The sequence below is a fragment of the Ictidomys tridecemlineatus genome, chromosome 4, assembly GCF_052094955.1.
Source record: "Ictidomys tridecemlineatus isolate mIctTri1 chromosome 4, mIctTri1.hap1, whole genome shotgun sequence".
In the NCBI taxonomy this organism is placed as follows: Eukaryota; Metazoa; Chordata; class Mammalia; order Rodentia; family Sciuridae; genus Ictidomys; species Ictidomys tridecemlineatus.
Window position 1 is genome coordinate 6,309,942 of NC_135480.1, and position 21,344 is coordinate 6,331,285.

Genomic DNA, 21,344 nt, shown 5'->3' on the forward strand with positions numbered 1-21,344 from the left:
ACCTCTTGACATCAGAAATCACTAGTTTCCCTCAGTGAACCCCTGAGGACTCTGGAAAGGCCCTACTGGGTGCTGACTCTCGTCTCTGTCCCCCAGATCTCAGAGAAGCTGTCTCAGCTGCAAGCCCGGCGCCAGGAGACAGCTGACAAGTGGCAGGAAAAGATGGACTGGCTCCAGCTTGGTGAGCCTCTGCGGAGAACCAGGCCAGGACAGGGGGATGGGAGAGATCAAGAACCCTGGGTGTGAAACTCCAGGCACCCACCCTTGGCAACATCTGGCAGTGCTCTGGGGCAGTGGCTTTCTCTGTGCCCTCTCTGACCAGCCAACTCTCTGCAACCCCTAATCCTGGCAGTTTTGGAGGTGCTCATGTTCGGGAGAGATGCAGGGATGGCAGAGGCCTGGCTGTGCAGTCAAGAGCCACTGGTGCGGAGCGCAGAGCTGGGCTGCACGGTGGATGAAGTGGAGAGCCTCATCAAGCGGCATGAAGCCTTTCAGAAGGCAGCGGTGGCTTGGGAAGAGCGTTTCAGCGCACTGGAGAAGCTCACTGCGGTGAGGGCTCTGGGCCCCTGGGCGCCTACTCCCTGGCCCAGACCCATCCTCTCTCTGCCTGAGAAGACAGTTCTTCTCTTCCCTCTGATCAGCACCTCCTGTGCGTGAGCTGAGAGTGCCCCATGACACCACAGCCTTCATTTCCCCCAGAGGATGCTAAGACCCCCATCTCCCCTGTTGCTCCTTGTCCCCACCTTCTTGTCAGATTTCTCTTCTCCCTCCTTCCAGTTTCAGACCAGAGCTAAGACATTTCAACTTCCCTTGTGCCCTGCTCCTCTTAAATGAGCCTTCTTCACACTGACCTCAGCATTTCTTGACAGCTGGAAGAGCGGGAGAGGGAGAGGAAGAGACAGAGGGAGGAGGAGGAACGGAGGAAACAGCCCCCTGCTCCGGAGCCCACAGCCTGTTTGCCCAAAGGAGACGTGGTGGACAGCCAGACAGCTCCTGATGCTGCCTGGGACGGGTGAGAGCCAGGACACCTGGGCCAGCAGGATGAGGCTAAGCCCAAGCAAGCTAGGAACTAATTCTGTGTCATCTTTGGCTGTTCCAGAACCCATCCACGCCTGCCACCATCCACACAGGTGCCCAGCGTTAATGGGGTCTGCACAGATGCTGAGTCCTCACAGGTAACCCTGTCCCCAAGCGTCCCCATCAACCCTGCCTACCTCACACACCCTCTCACAGCTTCTTGTCCTTGCAGCTCCTGTTGGAACAACAGAGACCTGAGCAGGGTAGCCTCCCAGAAGGGCCTGTGAGTCCCCCTGCAGGTGTGGGTATAGATACCTGAGATGAAGGGCTAAAAAGGGGGGCAAGGAGTCTGAGGATGGGAGAGGGCAGAGACTCAAGGAAATTTGAGGCAGCCAGGGAGTTTCACAACCCACTGAGGAGACACCTTCCATCTCATCCTGTTTTCCCCCGCAGGGATCTGGTGCAGGGGATGAGGCCAATGGGCCACGGGGAGACAGGCAGACACGGCCCCGCGGCCCAGCTGCTCCTGTGATGCCCCAGAGCAGATCGTCTGAGTCAGCCCATGTTGCCACCTTGCCCACTCGAGGCCCAGAGCTCTCTGCCCAGGAGCAGATGGAGGGAATGCTCTGCCGCAAACAGGAGATGGAGGCCTTCGGCAAAAAGGCTGCCAACAGGTACACAGCCTGGCCGTGCAGTGCCTGTGGCCTCTCAGGTTCCTGCATCTGGGGAGGCGTCCTGGAGGGGATGTTTCTGGAGGCAGGAAAGTTATTCAGAATGGGGCACTTCATAGGACTGTGACCTTTGGAAAAGGGATGGGGCTCAGGACCACTATGGCCCTTAGGGAACAGCCTGAGGGGGTAAAGACAGGAGAGGAACTTCAAGTTCTAGGACATCCAAGGGGACCCCAGAATGTAGGTCCCACCCACGCCAGTCCATTTGACCATCTGGCCTTCTGACTGGCACAATGTCCCACCCAGATCCTGGCAGAACGTGTACTGTGTCCTGCGGCGTGGGAGCCTTGGCTTTTACAAGGATTCGAAAGCAGCCAGTGCAGGAGTGCCATACCATGGAGAAGTGCCTGTCAGCCTGGCCAGGGCCCAGGGCAGTGTGGCCTTCGATTATCGAAAGCGCAAACATGTCTTCAAGCTGGGGTAGGAACTGCACTGTGCTCTCAGGATGGGAGGAGGAGTCAGGAGTGACACAGGTGGGCCCAGTGGGAGCGGTCACCTGTTAAGAAGTACAGGAATAGAGCTGCCAAGCCAGGACTTTGGGGACACCTGTGCATGAGGGAGAGGCAGGGATTGTACCGCACACTAAGGAGGGGGTGGGTGGGGTGGGGGATAGGTGGGTAATGGGGGGGGTTAAGACACAGGCTGATGACTGATGATGTCAAGTTAAAAAGCCATCCTGGTGAGAAACCCCAAGGCAGCATGCCGGCACTGCTCTGCCTCAGGGACCTTCAGAGGCATGGCTCTGCCTGGCAGCAAGCAGCTGGCAAGGCCTAGGATGGAAGCGAGCTCACCCTGGCCCTCTGCAGGCATTCAGAAAGGATTTGGTTTTGCACATCTGCAAAAATCTGGGAATCTGAAAATGTGCAATACCTGTAGATACGGCTCTGGGGGCTGCCTGGATGTTCTCCAGTTCCTCTTGGGTGATGACTGAACTCTAACATGCACTGACCTGGCACATACAGATTCTCATCTCTGCTCTGTGACTTTTCTCTCTCAACAGCTTACAGGATGGAAAAGAATATTTGTTCCAGGCCAAGGATGAGGTAAGATTTCCCCTCCCACCCACATGTTCCTGGAGGAAAAAATCCTGCAGTAGCAGATTTCCTTCCTTCCCTCCCCTCTCTTTTTCCTTGTCCACCTCTCTTGTTCTTTATAATAACCTAGCCCATGACATGCCCACTGGTTGTCTAGGAGGCCCACACCAAAACATGATCTCCAAGATGAAATAGTTACTTTTTTGCCTTTTCCTTTCACATTTCTCTGCTGTCTGCCACCAACAGCCCCCACATAGGGTCCTTGAGGCTGAGATGTTGTCTCCCTGTCACCACAGGCAGAGATGAGCTCGTGGCTGCGGGTGGTGAATGCGGCCATTACTGCTGCATCCTCGGCCTCTGGAGAGCCAGAAGAGCCAGCGGTGCCCAGTGCCACTCGTGGCATGACTCGGGCCATGACCATGCCCCCAGTGTCACCAGCAGGGGCTGAGGGGCCTGTCGTGCTGCGCAGCAAGGACGGCAGAGAACGGGAGCGAGAAAAACGTTTCAGCTTCTTCAAGAAGAACAAGTAGATAGGGGGACAAGACTCCCAGGTCAGCTCCCTCCCTCTGTTCAGGAAACTGCCAGGGACTGTTGACAGGGACCACCCTTTTGTCAGGACAACTGCCTGCTGCTAGGGTCTGTTGCCAAGGTCAGCCCATCACCAGGAACTGTCACTGGGGACAAGCCAATGTTCCCAAGAACAACCTTCTCTTCTATTTAATTCCAGACTGGTGGTGGGACTCGGGCAACCCCCAATCCCACTCCTCCCATCCCCTTCTCCCTTCTTCCCCAGACTTATGGTCCCATCCCCCCAGCACAGTGCGGATAGCACTGCATCCCGGACATAGGCCATGTGGGACGCGGCTGCCCCACCTCAGGGTCGTTCTCTTACCACAACTAGGGCGCACTGTCCACCACTGGTTCCTTGCCCCTGGGGACCAGCCAGGAACCTCTCAGAGCTGAAGCAGGCCCCAGGGGCAGGAGCGCCAGATGATGGAGTCGGAGGCGCTGCAGCTGTCCCTTCCCATCCTGCCTCACCCTCTGACTCAAGTGGCCATTTTATCTTCAGTTGCTCTCAGTGGCTTCCAGGTGTGGGTTGTTCAGGGGCAGCCACAGCCTTGATTCTGGCCAAGGAGGTGATTAAACGGCTCAGCTTCTCTCACTGCCTCTGGGTGTCTTTGCTTTCCTGACCACAGCCTCTGTGCCTAAGTCCATGTTCCTCTCTTAGGCTCTGATCTCCTGCATGCCACATTTCCACTCTGGTCCCCACCTCCAAGCCCTCAAAGAACCATATGGTTCCGAGAGCCTCCCTAGCAGGTCAGGATGATGCTAACAAGCAGTATTTCTGTCAAAACACAACATTCTTCACTCATGAGTCTCTCAACTCTCTTGACCACAGCCCTGATGGTGGGCAAGGGGTCCTCTGTTCTCTGCCCTGTGACTTTTATCTCCCAACAGTTTAAGGGATGAGCACAGAGGGTGACTACCGACCCCATGCCTATTTCCTCCCCAGAGAGCTTAAGCAAGGATCAAAGGAGTAGCAGTTCCTAATCCACTTGCCATGAGGTACACCCTAAGCATGTAAATAAAAAACACACACAGGACCATATAGTCTAGATCCAGCCAAGTATCTTAAAAAGAGCAGGCAGCTTCTCCCTTGACTCTGGCTTGGCAATTGGAGGTTGCAGGGCAACCGCATTTGACTCCAGATGTTGACAGCAGCCACTCCTTGCTGACCTCCTGCAGAAAAAAACCTGTGTTCTTGCATTGTTTTCTCTACACAAACAACCATCTTTCAGGAAAACTTCCCTATCTTTAGCATAATTGGTTAGGAGCCTGAGCAGACCCCTGACTGAATAACATCAGTTAAGACAGACAGGTAATGTGCAGTCCTAGGACTAGCACAGCACAGTCCCGGACTGAGCTGCAAACATGAGATCTGGTGGACCAGATAACCCACATGATAATTATCCCTTTCTATTAAGAAAGGGAGGTTCAGTCTTCCTTGGTAAACATGTGGGGATATATATATAACTGCAAGAGCATGTCCTGGGACTAAATGTGTAGTGCTGCTCTGTTATTCCATTTAGTCCCAGGACATGCTCTTGCAGTTTTATATAGAGCAGCACTACACAGAGACCGTCTTTTGTGCTTCAAGCACAGTGGTAAAACCTCCACTGTGTGAAGGAGACAGTCACACAGTATGAGTGCTCAGGGAACCTGGATATATGTACCCCAAAGCAGCAAACCAATCGTTGGAAATTTTTACACGGGGGAGAAGAATTAATGGAGAAATGATCATTTGAATGTAAAACATAAGTGTAAACAGGGCAATTGAAGTGACCCCTAAAGAACATTATTGTTCATGGAAAGGTAAGATGGAAAATGTGGTCTGAGAATCATCTGCACACACCTGGCAGCTGAAGCTATTTGAGAGCATAATTCAGTAAGGACGGGTTGGAGAAGAGGGTAAGCCAAGGGTCAGGGAGAGACTTTGAGCTGTGGGTGGAGGAAAGGCAAAGTTCTAGGAAAGAGAACAGGTGGAATGGGGCAGTAAAGGATTCAAGACAAGTCAAAGCAAAAAAAAAAAAAAGCAAACAAAAAAAACCATCAAGGCAGGCAATGGGAATATGGACAGATCAAAATGGATGAATTCTCTAGAGATCAACATGTCTGCATTCTTACTAACCACCACCTGCAAGGGTGGACCTGAATGATCCAATATGGCAGCCACCAGCCACATGGCCACTGAGCACTTGTAGTGAATACAAGCCAAGATGTGCTGCAAGTCCAAAATGCTCACTGGATTTCAAGGACTTCAGGGGAATTTTTTTAAATCTCATTTTTATATGTTGAAATGATGAGTCAAAATATCATTAAAGTGGATTTCAAACTTTGGCTTTAGTCTTTTTGATGTGTTTACTGAAATTTTTCTGCTATTTCATGTTTATTTATTTATTTATGGTGGTGCTGGGGATTGAACCTAGGGCTTTGTGCATGCTAGGGAAGTGTCACACCACTGAGCTACATCACCAGCCCTATTGGACATTTATATTTTCTATTATTATTATTATTATTATTAGTCATTGAAGTGCTAAGAATGGCACCTGGGGCCTCATGCATCCTAGGCAAGCACTGTACTACCGAGCAACACCCAAGCCCTTTTAAAATTACTTATGTGGCTCACATTATATTTCTGTTGGACTGCATTTCTCTAAATGGATTATAGACCTCACTATGAAAGGTAAAAAAAATTAAAACACTGTTAATAGAAGAAAATGCAGAATATCTTTGTGATTTGGGGGTAGAAAAGACATGAAACTTCAAAAACAAATTTTTTTAAGATAAAAATTGATTTCATAAAAAAATAATTTTTGACCGATGAAGGACACTGTGGCCAAAGTTAACATGGTGAAATGAGAAGATTTTTTAAACCAATGCAGAGCAACATCCAGAAATATGCAAGAAAATCCTACACATCAACAACAAAAAAGAGACTGCAATCTGAGACACAGACAAAAGACACAGAAAATTCATGAGAATTTTCTTAAAAATTCTTAAAATCATTAGTAACCAGACAAATGCTAATCAAAGCAACAAAGAACTATGGCTACTGAGCACTTGTAATGAATACAAGCCAAGATGTGCTGTGAGTCCAAAATCCTGGCAAAAATTAGGAACCCAGATAATGTCAAACATTATGGCAGAAACAGAAATAACAGGGCCCCTTGTGCCCTGCTGGAGGAAGGGTATACCAGCACAGCTTTTCCAGAGAACAACTTGGCACTACATAGACAAGCTACTTTTCTGTATACTCACCAAGCATTGCAGCAATATCCCCCCACACACTACCATGAGAATTAGGGCACACACATAAGGATGTTAATTAAAACCTTGTTCATAATGATGGGGAGCAGAGGCAGTATTCTATATCCAGAGATGGTAGATAAAATGTGTGGCTGCACAGCATGGAGTATTACTTAGGAGTTAGATATCACATAGTATAGATTGCTTAATGGAGAAAAATAAGAAACAGTGAGCTATACACACATAATTTACATAATTTATGCAAATATACAATGGGTGAACTTTGCTTAGGTCCATATTAGAAGAGGCCAACTGTGAAAAGACATTTGTTAACAATCTAGGCAAAACTTGAATACAAATATAATTAACACAGCATATGGGCTCAGTAGGTAGTGTGCTTGCCTAGAGTATATAAGCCCTGGCTTGATCCCCAGCATCAAAAAAAGTGCTGATGTTCTAAATTAGAAGCAGATAATGAGGTGCTTATGGGGAAATTAGCATTATATCTTGATATTTGTTTCAAAATACTCCAGGGGAGGGGAATAAAAGGAAAGGCTGCTTGAAATAAGATCAGCAAAATGTTGATAATGCCAAAGCTGGATAAAGTGTCCAGAGGAGTTCATTAACCTATTATCTGTACATTTGCACTTTTTTGACAATTTCTTCAACAAAAAGTTTTTGAAAAATAAAAAAAAACATGAATGAAAAATGTCTTCCAAGAGCACAAAGTAATATACATTAAACTTATTAGAATTGTTGCCTATGGAGGAATGAGAATGGAGATAAAAGGGAATAAATTTAAAAATGGGGGCAAGGTAAGGGAAGGAGATGGAATGGTACAGTCAGCTAAGAGAATAAACAGTGTTAAGAACACAGAGGAGACTGGGCATGGTGGTATGCACATGTAATCCCAGATACTCTGGAGGCTGAGGCAGGAGGATTGCAAATTTGAGACCAGCTTCAGCAATTCAGCAAGACTCTGTTTCAAAATAAAATCTTAGAAAGGGCTAGAGATATGGCTTAGTCTTTTCCTAGCATGTGTGATGGTCTAGTTTCAATTCCCATATGATAGTCAATTCTTCCTCACTGGGACCAAAATATCTGACAAGAACAATTTAGAGGAAGAAAAGTTTATTTTGGCACACAGTTTCAGAGTTCTTAGTCTTAGGTAAGCTGACTCCACTATTGTGGCCCTGAGGTGAGGCATTGTGGCAGAAGGGTATGTGGAAGGAAAGCCACTCACCTCATAGTAGCCAGGAAGCAGCAAGAAAGAGACAGAAGCCAAGGGGACAAGATGATTACATTTTGAGACTACTTCCTCCAATCACACCCTGCCTGCTTATAGTTATCACACAGCACAGTAGTAATATTTTCATTATTAATCCATCAAATGAACTAATCGACTGCTTAGGTCACAGCTCTCAAAATCTAATCATTTCACTCTGAACATTGCTACATTGTCTCCTGAGCTTTTGGGGGACACCTCATAGTCAAATCACAGCACTCAGTACCAAAACACACACATACAAACACCATACAAGGAAAGGGATGGTGAGTGAAATGAACGTTTTAGAAGGATGAAAGTTACTAAGGAAATATTAGCTTCAGAAACCTCAGAAAATTGGAGAATTGGAGTGAACAGAATCCAAAAGACACTATATGAAGTTTCAGACTATCTCGAGAAGTCTCTTCTGGAGCATCAGTGGAAAAGGAGAAGGGAAGGAGACAGGTAAATAGAATTTACCTGAAATAGCTTTTGCTAATATGGAAGATAATAATAATAATTATTATTATTAGTCTAATAATTAAAATTATAATAATAATTATTATTATTAGATTAATGAAAGCTGTTTCAGAAATGGTGAAGGAAGCTTCTAGAGATGTCCAAAAGTAAAAAGTCTGAATACAGAGAGAAACTGGAAATGTCCAGAGAAAAGGGAAAGGGACAGGAGAGGTAAATAGAATTAGCTGGGAGCCAAGTACCAGTATGGGTTATTAAAATTGTAAAGACAGTGCATCTTCGGAAATGGCTGGGAAACAAAAAGAATTCAGTGAAGCAAACATAATCAAGTAGTTGGGTGGAGGAGGGCAACTGAGAGAATTTGTGCCTTGAAAGTATCAGAGAAGCTGTTACGGAGACTCCACAGTGAAAAATGGTGATTGACAAGCACCCGGCACCTCTACTCTGAGATAAATTCAACCCATCAATCTCCATAAATGTCTCTGCTTTGTTGGAGGATGACAGAGAACCCACCTAATAGCTTCCCTTTTGCCACCAGGAGGTGCCCTTAGACCGCAGCTGAATTTTGAATGCCAGAAAGTCAGTCGGGAGACTCACAGTTACCTTCCTCCAGTATCTCGGTGAGGACTTGGAGACCTGTCCCACCCTAAAGCAAGGAATTTGTCTCGTTCTCTGTACCAAGTATTCTTTTGGCGTGTCCACCACCAACGACACACATTTTGAGCTTATACTCTGGCCAGAGAGAGAAAACCAGCCACGTATATAGATGAATAAATTGTAGTTTGGGTAGATACACCTCCTAGTCCTCTCCCAGCTCTATCGCAGATCATCTTTCTGTTCCTTGGTTCTGTTTTCTCACTAATGAATAACTCGTTTGCAATTAAAAAAAAATTTAATTGTTTAAAGCGCTACAAAAAAATAAAAGTCAAGGTTTGCTGTGTTTCTGAAATGTTGCCCCCAGCTGCTATAAAAACGGACCAGCCCACTAAGTAACCCCCTTCTAGAGGACCCGGTGAGATAACCCTTTGTCATCAGCAACCCCTCTGCAAGGGCCCAATAGCGCGACCCATTGTGATGGCTAGCGACTCCCCCGAGCTTCTGAGTTTACCCACACAGTGGTTGCGTCCCGAGCCCTTCTGACGCGGAGCTGCGACCCCCTCCCAGGGCGGTGATTGGCTAGCCGGGGCTGGGGGCTGACTGACCTCGGACCCGCAGCGCCGTCCCCTGCTGGCCCCGCCCCCGAGCCGGGCGACCATTTGTGTGCGGCCGCGGGATTGGTCGCCCGGCTCCCGCGAGGGGGAGGGGAGGAGGCCGCGCGCACCCGCGCGTGCGTGAGCTGGCGCGCGAGAAAGGGCCCGGTCGCGCCGAGGCTCGAGCGGCCGTCGCCATTTTGTCGGGTTCTCTCTGACGCGGGAGCCGCCGCCACCGCCGCCGCCACCGGGAGGTACGAGGGGGTCGTGTGGGTGTGCGGGGAGCCGGGGGCGGGCGGGCCGGGCCTCTTGCGGACGGGCTTTGGGCTCCTGGTGGCGCTGTGGGCAGCCCCGGGAAGACAACGAGGGGAGGCGGGGCCGGACGGAGGGGGCGGGGCCGGGGTCGGGCCGAGTCTTTGTTGGGTGAGGAAGGCGGAGGTCGGGCCGCAGCCGGGGTCCTGGTTTGGCCCCAAGCGGGCCTTTTATCTTAGAGCGTGTGGGAAGGCGATATCGTGCAGTGCAGAGGTACACAGATTTCCCTCCAAAACCGTGTCACCCGGGACACTCGGGTGCCTCTTGCCTACGCTTGCTTTTTCCTCGCTGTTTAGACATGCAGCTCCAACCCGCCTCCTCTCCGGGAGATGCACTGTGTTGTGCATGCTGACCTCCGACCTCCTATTTGCTTGTCACTCGTACCTCGCAATGCTCATTGTCAAACCTTCCCGCCTCCCTCGAGGAAGAATAATGAACTTCTCTGGGAGGGTCTTGAAGGTGCCTAGAACTTTGGAGGATTAAACAGAAATGTTGCAGTGCACTTGAATTTCCCACGCATCCGACTTTTGAAATCTTGTTTCTTCTCTTCCAGGCTCTTGTCAGGATGGTGAAGCTGTTCATTGGAAACCTGCCCCGGGAGGCCACAGAGCAAGAGATCCGCTCACTCTTCGAGCAATATGGGAAGGTGCTGGAATGTGACATCATCAAGAACTACGGCTTTGTGCACATAGAGGACAAGACGGCGGCCGAGGATGCCATACGCAACCTGCACCACTACAAGCTGCATGGGGTGAACATCAATGTGGAAGCCAGCAAAAACAAGAGCAAAGCTTCAACCAAGTTACATGTGGGCAACATCAGTCCCACTTGTACCAACCAAGAGCTTCGGGCCAAGTTTGAGGAGTATGGCCCAGTTATCGAATGTGACATCGTGAAAGATTATGCCTTTGTACACATGGAGCGGGCAGAGGATGCAGTCGAAGCCATCAGGGGCCTTGACAACACAGAGTTTCAAGGTGAACTGCTTTGGGGCCTGGGTGGCAGAGCTTAGTGGGGTCTAGCTCAAGACAGGTGCAAGAACAAGACCATGGGGCTGGCAGGATCTTTTTAACTGGAAATGATAGATTATGTCTACTGCTCTTAAGCATAACTTACTCTTGGGGAAGCAGAACACTTCCCTTGTTCATGTTTGCTGACATATTCCTCAACAGCTGTGTAGGACCACAAAGTGAGGGTCATTTATTCTCTGGTCTTCATTAATTCAAATGCTGATGAAACTGTTTGCTGGGGAGAGGGGAGGATAAAGGTCTGTGACTTATCTACTTATTTTGTTATGCCTAAGAAGCCTTTGGTTTGAGGGTTTAAATGCTTAGGGTTTATATTCCACTGCCTTAGGTGAGGGGTAGTGAAGAGGAAAAGGTAGAGGAAGCCCTATATTATAAATCTGAGTTGTGAGTCTGGATTTGGGGAAGTGTCTTTTGGGTGAATTTGTTAAGTCTTTGGACTATACAAGCACAACCAAGAAAAAAGTAAATTTTTCTAAAAATTCAAGGTTAAATGGAAATGATAGTCTTACTTCTATGATAAAATTTCAGTTAAGCATCATAGAGTGTATCATTGTTTATATTGATAATAAAGTTATATTTGTTGTCATTAATACCACAAGAGGATATCTGAAAACTCTAGAACTGTGCTAATATGGTAGCCTCTAGCCACATGTGGCTGGTAAGTTTAAATTAATTGAAATTAAATAAAACAAAAAGTTCACTTTTTCAGTTGTCCTGGACACATTTCAAACAATAGTCATATGAGGGTAATGGCTACTGAATCAGCACATGTATAGAATATTTTCACTATCACAGATAGTTCTGTTGAATAGTATTGTACAGCAAGGTTTTTGTAAAAGTATCATGTTGGACTACTCATTCACAGCCACTTCTGGTTCTTAAAATAAACACCCTTTTTGCCCTGAGTGCCACTAAAAGAATTGTTAAGTACTTCGAGTTCCTCTGCTAAACCTAGAAAGCAGAATGGAAAGAATAGGAAAAATATAGAAATTGACCAGAAAAAAATGAGAAAGTGTGCAGATAGTGGAGTTTAGTGGTTGAGGACCATCAAGTATATGTGGCTTCAGCCAGTGATGCTTTGGTCTTTAGCTACTCTTAAAAACATAGGGCAAAAGTTGCTGGTATTAATTACCAAGTGGTCAAATGTTTTAACCTCTTTCTGCTTCATTTGCCCTACTTACAAAATAGAGTTAATGATCCCTGTTGTACCATCCCCACAGTATGGTAGTGAGACTAGGATGAGGTAATAGTTGTGAAAATGTTTCCACAGTGAAAGCACTGTATGATGAAAGGTGAGTGCTGTTTGCAACCATGAGTGTTTGTATTGAGAGAAAGTTATTTAAAATGTGATAGGATAGTTAAGCTTTTCTTATTTGTTTTTTAAATTTATGTTTGTTTTTCTTTTATTATTTTGGGATGCTGGTGCACTTTACCTTTAAAAGTATTATTGTTTTCATTCAATGGTGGAAGTAGATCATGGATGGAGAATGGGGAAAGAGGGTTCTCTCTTAACAGGTAATAAGCAGAATTTAAAAGAATGTAAATTCAGGTACAGACTCTTCAGAGGTGTTGTAGCAGTAATACTACATGCCCTTACCTTTTAATGTGCAGTTGAATAAAAGGGAAAGGGCAAAAATATGTATAAGGAAAATCAGTTAACTGGAGGAAGATGGCTTAGAATGACTATTTTTTGTTTGTTTTTATTTTTGCAGTGTTGGGGATTGAACCCAGGGCCTTGTGCATGCTGGGCTTGTGCTCTACCACTGAGCTATGCCCCTAGCCCTGAGTGTTTTAATAAAACTGGTGTTATTACTTATGAAGTAGATACCTGAATAATGCAATGGATCCCATAAGACATTTAAAAGTGTTATCATTTCCTTAGAAGCACAGACACTAAACTGAATTAGGAAAGAAAAATCTTTTACTCTGTTTTTATGTTGTGTGCCTTTGCCTTCTGGAGAGTGATCTTTGAGTTACACATTTTACACAAAAAATGCAGACATTTTTGTAACCTTCTATATTTTCCCAAAATGACAAGTTTATTATTGGAAAATAAATCAGTTTTGCAGAAAACACAATGTAGATATCAGTTTGCATAATTTTCTAATAAAAGCCTTTTCAGTCATCTACTAATGAAGATAGTCTCTGGAAAATGCCACTTTGGGCATCTTCTGAACCTTTTTTATGTACTTAATGGTTGGCATTTGGGTTTCTGCATTGTATGATTTCTAAAAGGAAGCAGTAGAAGCTGAATTATCTGTGCCTTTCAGATTTTGTTCTCTCCATAAGCACCAGGGGAACATAGTTGTATTGGAAAGGAAGGTGTTCTCAAATTTATGTGTCTTGTTTTTGGATATACTGCTGTATATCAACTACATCTCCAGCCATCTCTGGATCTTGGCACATAATAGGAACTAAAAAATTAGGACCCCATTTTTCCCACCTCAGCATTTTAATATTCTCTTCTGATCCAGCTTTCAAGATAAAATAGTATTATTGCGCTAATTTTGTGAGAAATTTTGGCATATTTCAGTAACTTTGAGGTCTCAGAAAATCTTTTAAACTTCCGGCCTATCTACATGTAGTAGAATAGAGTGGTAGAATTTGTCTTTGCCCTGATTCTGAAAGATAATAGAGAAACACAGTACTTTTTAATTATTACAGGAATTTTAGGGGGTTTAAATTAAAAGCTTGGTTATGACTGTGTTGTAAAGACTATTTTAAAAAAAGCCTATTATCACTTTATTATAGATGTTTTTTAGTTCTAGATTTTTTTTTTTTAAAACTGGTATCCTTTTCACAACTACACCGATAGATTTTGATTTTGCTACAGATGTTTATACACTTAGGAGTTCCCACCCTCTAAGAAAAACAGAAATGAAGATTGGATTTAGTATCAGAAACATCAAGGTAAAATCACTGGATTTTGTTTCTTTAAAAAACAGACCCAGAATCTATAAAAATAAAATGCAAGTTTAATTGGATTTTTTTCCCCTTACAAATGTTACTTCTAGGTCTCTGGATTGGCTACTTTTTAGATTATCATTGTTACTTTGACTTCAAAATTAGAGCACAGTTTGTGTCTGTCACATAGCATAATGTGTATTTTTGAAAGCCAAGTAATTTATAATTTTATAGAGAATTCTATATTTGATACGTAAGAGAGTGTGTGTGTGAGAGAGTGAGTGTGTATGTGTGTGTGTGTGTTTGTGTAGGGGCAGAAATCTATTTCTTTTGTAAGCATAGGTAACATTGAATAACTTGTAAAAATTAGATGCGAGTATTTAAATCTCTGAAAACTGGGATGGCTCACTAAAATGCTGCTTGCAGAGTTATTGCTGCTTGGTGTCTGCTAATTGAGTCTGGTGATGGTGGATGCTGCCTGTTAGCAGCTGGGGGTCAAAAGCCTGAACATCTTTGTTTCTGCTGAAGAGAGTTCTGGGGCAGAACCAAGTTAGACTAAAGTGATAGGACTGCACTAATGCACACCCCTCTCATGGTTAGTGCATGGTGCTGTTTTGGGTCCCATCCTAAATCAGGTTGTTCCCAAAAAGATAGTGGAAGTACAAAGCTTCCTATTGCACAGCTGTATTCAGACCAAGACTATTAAAAGAGAGCAATATGCTGATGGCAGAGGGGAAACTGTTCTGAGCAGCCCTTAAAAATGACAAGAAACCCATTTTCTTTATTTTTACTGGCCTTATGGCCACAATTTTTTTTTAAGTATTGACTTGATCTCCAGAATCTTAATGCAGTTCAGTACTAAATTACTGCCACTACCACTCCCTTTTCCTGAACTGCTTTTAAAGACTCCAGATGCTTTCATCTATCAGTAAGGGACCTTCAGTTTGGCTGCACACAGCCTTGAGCAAAGGAGCAAAGGTGATTTCTTCTCAAAGCTGTTCCTCAATGCTAGTCATTTCTTAGAAGCATGGATGTGAATTGTTTGAATAGGGGCCCAGAATCCTTTAAGCAAATGCTGTAATTTTCAAACAGAAAATCCCCTATAAAGAATTAAAAGCACTGAACACAGTGACATAAGTCTATAATCCTGGCTTCTCAGGAGGCTAAGGCGAGAGAATTGCAAGCTCAAGGTTAGCCTCAGCAATTTAGCAACGCCTTGTCTCAAAAACTAAAAAGGGCTGGAGATGTAGCTTAGTGGTAGAGCACCCATGGGTTCAGTTCCTAGTACATTAAAATAAAGAGGGCTGGGCTTGTGGCTCAGTGGTAGAGCGTTCACCTAGCATGCATGAAGCACTGAGTTCCATCCTCAGCACAACATAAAAATAAAAAATAAAGTTATTGTGTCCACCTACAAAAAAAGATACATATATACATATATATATATATATATATATAATATATATATATATATAATTTTTTTTTTAAAGAAAAGAATTGTAAACTAAGTGGCAAGTTGAAATCCTGATTGTTCCATTACATGGGAACACATTATCCCTAAGCAGCTGGTACTGTTTTAAGATCTTCCTAATTCTTATTGAGAGGCCTTGGTCAGAGTTTTCTGCAGTAGACATGGATTAGCCCTTGAGGATAAAAGTGAGGATGAGGTTAAAATGTCTTATTTTCTTAGAAATACAGGGGATGAAGCAGATGATGAGCCAGATATGTGATTTGGCATCCAACATAGCCTTCCCCTGCAGAAACTGCTGAAGGAAACAAGGTGGAAAGAAGACTGCTGTTGGGTTTTGTTGGTGGTGATTGAACCCAGGGCCTTATGCATGCTAATGAGCACATGCTCTTCCCACTGTGAAACAACCTGACCTATTGCTGGGGTGGTCCCCTCCCCACCCCTCCAGCCATACTGGGGATTGAAACCAGGGGTACAATACCCCTGACCTATATCCCTAGCCCTTTTTATTTTTTGAGACAGGTTCTTGCTAAATTACTGCAGCAATTCACTGGGATTACAGCATGTACCACCATGCCTGGCTGTTGCTGTGGCTTCTAAGCTGCAGAAAGTGCTCAGGCCTTATATGGCCTTCAGTAAATCAGGGAGAAAGAACGAAGATGCCTTCCAGATCTAGCATAACTGAGGTTTTGTTGGATGTATCGTTGAAAAGTATTCAGGTTTTAAATCATTATAGTTGATAATAGCCTTTAAGAATTAGAAATTTTTTTACTTTTGTGTTTGGGGGAAAAGGAAAGTTGCAGAGACAGAAGTAGGTAGGAATTTGCTACTGGGGTAAGTAGATAGGACTAACTGGTCTCTGAGGACTAACGTTTTCTGGCTGTCATCTGTATTGAAACTTCAGCTATTTTTTTAGAGGGCATTGCTGAAATAGGGTCACAAGAGTGTGTGTATGTATGTGTCCTATGTTTACTTTCCTTTGGGGGAGGATAAAGAGTGTCAATGAGTTATAATCTTCTTAATCTATTTCTTCAAGGCAAAAGGATGCACGTGCAGTTGTCTACCAGCCGGCTTCGAACTGCCCCCGGGATGGGAGACCAGAGTGGCTGCTATCGGTGTGGGAAAGAGGGACACTGGTCCAAAGAGTGCCCAGTAGATCGTACTGGGCGGGTGGCAGACTTTACTGAGCAATACAATGAACAGTATGGAGCAGTGCGCACACCCTATACCATGGGCTATGGGGAATCCATGTATTACAATGACGCCTATGGAGCACTCGACTACTATAAGCGCTACCGGGTCCGCTCTTATGAAGCGGTGGCGGCGGCGGCTGCTGCTTCTGCATACAACTATGCAGAGCAGACCATGTCTCATCTGCCTCAAGTCCAGAGCTCATCTGTGACCAGTCACCTCAACTCTACTTCTGTTGATCCCTATGACAGACACCTATTGCCGAACTCTGGTGCTGCTGCTACCTCAGCTGCTATGGCTGCTGCTGCCGCCACCTCTTCCTCCTATTATGGAAGGGACAGAAGCCCACTGCGTCGTGCTACAGCTGTGCTCCCCACAGTTGGAGAGGGCTACGGTTATGGGCCAGAAAGTGAGTTGTCTCAGGCTTCAGCAGCTACACGGAATTCTCTGTATGACATGGCCCGGTATGAGCGGGAGCAATATGTGGACCGAGCACGGTACTCAGCCTTTTAAAAACTGGAGGTGAGAGTGGGGTGGGTGTGATTAAGAGATTCCATTTAGTTCCCTTGCAAGAGACCTTCATAGAGAAGGCTAGAGGTACTTGTTTGCTATTAGAACAGAATCCAAAAAGTACTAATTATGTGTTATTCTTTATTATTTCTGTAGCTTAGGCCACAAGTTCACTTGGCCTGTTGAGGTTTTAGCGTGTGACTTCACATACTAAAGGAACAGTTTGTTAGGAATAATATTCCTATAATCAGTTGTAAATCCACTTGAGTTGCAGAAAAACATTTAAGATAACTAATGTTTGGTGACCTGTGTATATTAATATCTAGACAGTAAGAGATATTTCTTTATACAGGAAGGGAACTAAGGCTCCAGAGATTCAGTAATTTGCCCATCATCATTTGGTAAATGAGGTAGGTGAAGCCAAAATTCAAATTCAAGCCTGACTCTTAAAATTCCCACTAACAGTCAGTATGGTATTAAGCTGAAGGGTACAGGTTCAGGACTTAGCAATGAAAATCACAGAGTATTTGCTAATAAGATTGTTTATTGGGTCACTAGCCTTTATCATGGAAGCTCTTCAAGTATGATATCTGCAAGCCAGATAAAGTCCTATAAATGTTAAGTGCCTAATTCTAAGATACTTGTTTGCTGAATGTTTGATGCTCTGCCCCATGTAGTTTTTTCCTTATTCACATCTAGAGCATTGGAGTGCTTAACCCCTATTTTCTTGTAACCTATGATACATTTCCCATTTCTTTCAGCATTTTGGGTTTTTTGTGTGGGAACACTACTTAAGGAATTAGAAATTGGCAATCTTCTGATGTACATAAAATCCTATAGGTTGTGACTCTGAAAAGTTAATGTTTCCTATTTCTGGAATTGTGTATCAAAGTTGCTAAGTCACTGCAAGTCACTGGGGTAGGAAATATTGAGTATTGAGTTAATCAGAGTGGAAATAGCATCATGACATTATATTTTCATGGTTTTACTTATACTGTGAAATTGGGCACCACTTGAATTTGAGCCCCAGTAGCAAGGTTAAACCGAATTACTACTGAGCTTCCAAGATTTCAAGTTATCCCCTCTTTGGTATAGGTGTAGAAGAAAGAAAAGCTACAGAATTTGCTTTTTGTGAAGTTAGAAGCACTGTGTCATGAACCTGTGATTTTATATCTTATATGACCATGTCAGTAAGACTTGGGATTTCCTGAGACCACTGTGCAGCAGTGTGTGCATGTGTGTGAAGTAGATTAAGCTTAGAAGCTATGGAGTTTGCCATTAATTTTTACAGCTGGATCTACCATGAGTTGAGATGCCTCTGAAGTGAAGTAAGTTGTTCTCAATCTGTCAGATAACTTCTGTTTCTTTTAAGTATGTTTCAAAGTTAATTTTTAAATTAATATATTGTGGTCTTTAAAGGGTATTGATACATCATTTTAAAAGTGAATTTTAACTGAGAACAGTGGTTGTTCAACTAACCTCTTTGTAGTGATGACTTTTAAAGAAACTTACCTTCCAGGTGTGAACCTCAAATGGACTGAATAACCCTGAGTTGGTTGCAGTCCCAGGAGCCTGATGTTAATGAGGCTGCCAGGAGGAAATACTACAGAACTGTTGGGGATCCAAATTCGGGTCTCACTAGCAGAACTGATCCAAGAACGTCACAGCTTTTGAAGTCGATTGGCACAGATCAAGACCAAGATTTGGCCCTTTGTCTGTAATAAGTAGAGGAACTTGGTGTGAGTTAACTTCTTTTTTCCCCCAGCCATTGGTGTCTGGAGTTTCCATCATCAATGGAAGAATTAGAGAATTCTAGCAGAGATTTCTTCTTTCGATTTGGCAAGGGAGATTTGGTCAATTAGAGAAAACACTGGAACTGTGGTTCTAAATCTGTGACAGTGTGACATGTAGTTGTGTTAGAGATTGGTGAATGACCCACTGTTCCTTGAGAACTGTACCTTTTACAAATGTCATTTCTAAAAGTTGTTTATTATGAAAAATTAAAAATGGGTGTGGTTATTTGCGCCTATAGTTCCAGCTACTCAGAAGAAACACTTAATAAGCCCAGGAAAATTCAACCAGAGCAACATAGTGAAATTCCATATCATTTTTTTAAAAGGGGAAAGTAGAACAATTGGCCATATTTGAGATCTCAGTATCTTCTGCTTTTCCCAGATCCAAAAATTAAACTGTTATTTGTGTTGATATATGTTTGCCCTTTGTTGGAGCAATAGTAGCCTTCTGTTAAAGAGGTTATTTTGCCAGGCGCCGTGGCACACACCTGTAATCCCAGCGGCTTGGGAGGCTGAGGCAGGAGGATCACAAGTTCCAAAACAGCCTCAGCAACTTAGCAAGGCTGTAAGCAACTTAGTGAGACCCTGACTCTAAATAAAATATAAAAAGGGGCTGAGGATATTGCTCAGTAGTTAAGCTCCCCTGGGTTTAATCCCTGGAATCAAAAAAATAGTTATATTGTTTAAAAGATGGCTAAGAAAATGAGAAAGTTGAATTTATCATTAACACAGCAGACTTTCACCTAGATTACATCTGTATGTCCTATATAGCTATTAGTATATTCTTTTATAGACCTATTTAATAGAACCCTAGATGATTTTGTGGAATATAAATTTGATCCAATCTGACTTGGTTTTGTTTTGTTCTTTGTTTTTTTTTCCCCCCCTGGAATACAGGACGGGACCAGGGCCCTTGTACTCGGAGCCAAGCTGCTCTCCAGGCATTGTGTAAGCCTCTTGTGTTGTGCTCTCTTTCAGGTAGGATAATTGCGGACTGAACCCTCGGGCTGCGGTCATATATGAGAACTTGCTCCGCGCGGTCCCCTTTGCCGGGATGTTTCCATTGCTTCATGTTTCAGTAAACAGAGGAGTTTGAGACCAACTATGTTTTCTTTCTTAATTTAATTCTTCTAAGTTTACTTTTCTTTCCTCCTGATACTAGTCTTAGTAGCCTTTCACTTTGTTCCTTATATTCTCAGCCTCAGATCATCCCTAGGTAAGGATTATGCTGGCATTCCCTTTTTTCCTGTACAGTGGAACCCCTCTTATCTTGCTTTCCCTAGGATTTGAACCCTTCCTCCCTGCCTACCTACAGCATCTCCCTTTAAAATGACCATGTAGTGGCAAACAGCCTTTTACTCTTCTCTGTTAGCTCTGGACTCTTAACATTGAAGCTAATCTTCTGAAATTGCTAGGACCATTGGGGGTTTTGTTGTTGTTTTTGTTTGTTTGGTGTTTTTTTGTTTGTTTGTTTGGTTTTTTTTTTTTTTTTTTGGTCTGACCTGTGATCGTGGTACAGCATTAGCTGAAATTTAGCCTTGTTTTAACTCCACTCCTCCCACTTTTATTTTTATTTTTTTGACAAATAAATATTTCTAACACTGAAGTATCTTTTTGTTTGTATGATTGTTTTTACCACCAGAATCTTCTCATTCTTGTCCAGTGTGCTCAAACTACAAAATTCTAATCAATGAATGTCTCACATGTAGAAGGAAGGAACTAGTGAGTAATATGGCTTCAGAAATAGGTGATAGTGAGAAATAATGCCAGAATATTGAGACACTGATGAATGTGTAAGCTGGTAGTCAGGCCTTTCTCTAAGTAACCAGAATTGCTCTTGATAGTTTAAAGGCTAGAACTTAGATTAGTAGTGATAGAAACCCCACAGGAAACTTTTGAATCAGGAAAAGGCTCAGCCAGAATATCTACAGGAACCTATCAGGTGACTCAATTTGACTTCATAGTTTGCTGGGCTGGTATAATGAACATATATTTGAGAGGCTGAGGCAGGAAAATCAGAAGTTCAAATTGCCAGCCTTAGCAATTTAGCAAAGCCTAAGAAATGTCATGAGATCCTGTCTCAAAAAAATAAAAAGGGATTGGGATGTAGCTTGGTAACGGAGTACCCTTGGGTTCAATTCCCAGTACCACACCAAGAAAAAGGGTGGGAGGTAGGCCAGTTGCAGTGGTACACACCGGTAAACCCAGCTACTTAGGAGGCTGAGGGTGGGGGATTACAAGTTTGCAACCTGGGAAACTTAGCAAGATCTCATTTTAAAATAAAAGGACAAGGGATGTGGCTTAGTGTTAGAGCACTTTTGTCTTGCATGCAAGAGGCGGCCCTGGGTTCAATCCCCTGCAGTAACAAAATGTTTAAAGTGTCATAATACTTAGAGCAGAAAAGCAAATAGTCGTCTATGGACATACCAAAAAAAAAAGAAAAAAGAAAAAACAAATAGTGTTTTAATATACGGTGATAATATTGTATAGTAAAGCGTGTCTATATTTGAGGCTTTTTTCCTTTTCTTTTTGTTGTTGTTTTTCTGGATTTGGGATTGAACCCAGGGGTGCTTTACCACTGAGCTACATCCCCAGCCCTTTTTACTTTAATTTTGCTAAAT

At 43.9% G+C, this 21,344-nt stretch overlaps 3 protein-coding genes across 15 annotated transcripts in view; 2 read left to right on the forward strand and 1 right to left on the reverse strand.

Moving 5' to 3' along the window:
* Sptbn2 (spectrin beta, non-erythrocytic 2) overlaps positions 1-3,941 on the forward strand; it is a 38,044-nt gene extending 34,103 nt beyond the window's left edge. For 4 of the 7 annotated variants that reach the window (XM_040284051.2, XM_040284052.2, XM_078045526.1 and 1 more), the window contains 9 exons: positions 97-181; positions 353-549; positions 870-1,012; positions 1,100-1,175; positions 1,250-1,318; positions 1,471-1,691; positions 1,995-2,168; positions 2,749-2,791; positions 3,079-3,941. In XM_040284051.2, the coding sequence (XP_040139985.2) occupies positions 97-181; positions 353-549; positions 870-1,012; positions 1,100-1,175; positions 1,250-1,318; positions 1,471-1,691; positions 1,995-2,168; positions 2,749-2,791; positions 3,079-3,312 (1,242 nt within the window). In that variant the 3' untranslated portion in view covers positions 3,313-3,941. The remainder of the gene's footprint in view (positions 1-96; positions 182-352; positions 550-869; positions 1,013-1,099; positions 1,176-1,249; positions 1,319-1,470; positions 1,692-1,994; positions 2,169-2,748; positions 2,792-3,078) is intronic. The other 3 variants (XM_078045527.1, XM_078045528.1, XM_021731756.3) reach the window with 1 other exon arrangement.
* Positions 1-21,344, reverse strand: part of Rbm14 (RNA binding motif protein 14) — a 75,570-nt gene that overhangs the window by 16,540 nt on the left and 37,686 nt on the right. The window lies entirely within an intron of this gene.
* LOC101977116 (RNA-binding protein 4B) lies at positions 10,398-20,329 on the forward strand. Of its 6 annotated transcripts, none has more exons than XR_013437404.1 (4): positions 10,398-10,809; positions 16,266-16,942; positions 17,283-17,340; positions 18,450-20,329. XR_013437404.1 is itself a non-coding variant. In XM_078045533.1 (3 exons), exons 1-2 carry the CDS (start codon positions 10,398-10,400, stop codon positions 16,931-16,933), a joined length of 1,080 nt encoding a protein of 359 aa, XP_077901659.1. In that variant the 3' UTR covers positions 16,934-16,942; positions 18,450-20,329. The 6 variants fall into 6 exon arrangements, 2 of the variants coding, with proteins under 2 accessions (XP_077901659.1, XP_077901660.1); XR_005733425.2 differs by having other exon boundaries at positions 19,702-20,329; XR_005733422.2 differs by lacking the exon at positions 17,283-17,340 and having other exon boundaries at positions 18,450-18,669; positions 19,621-20,329.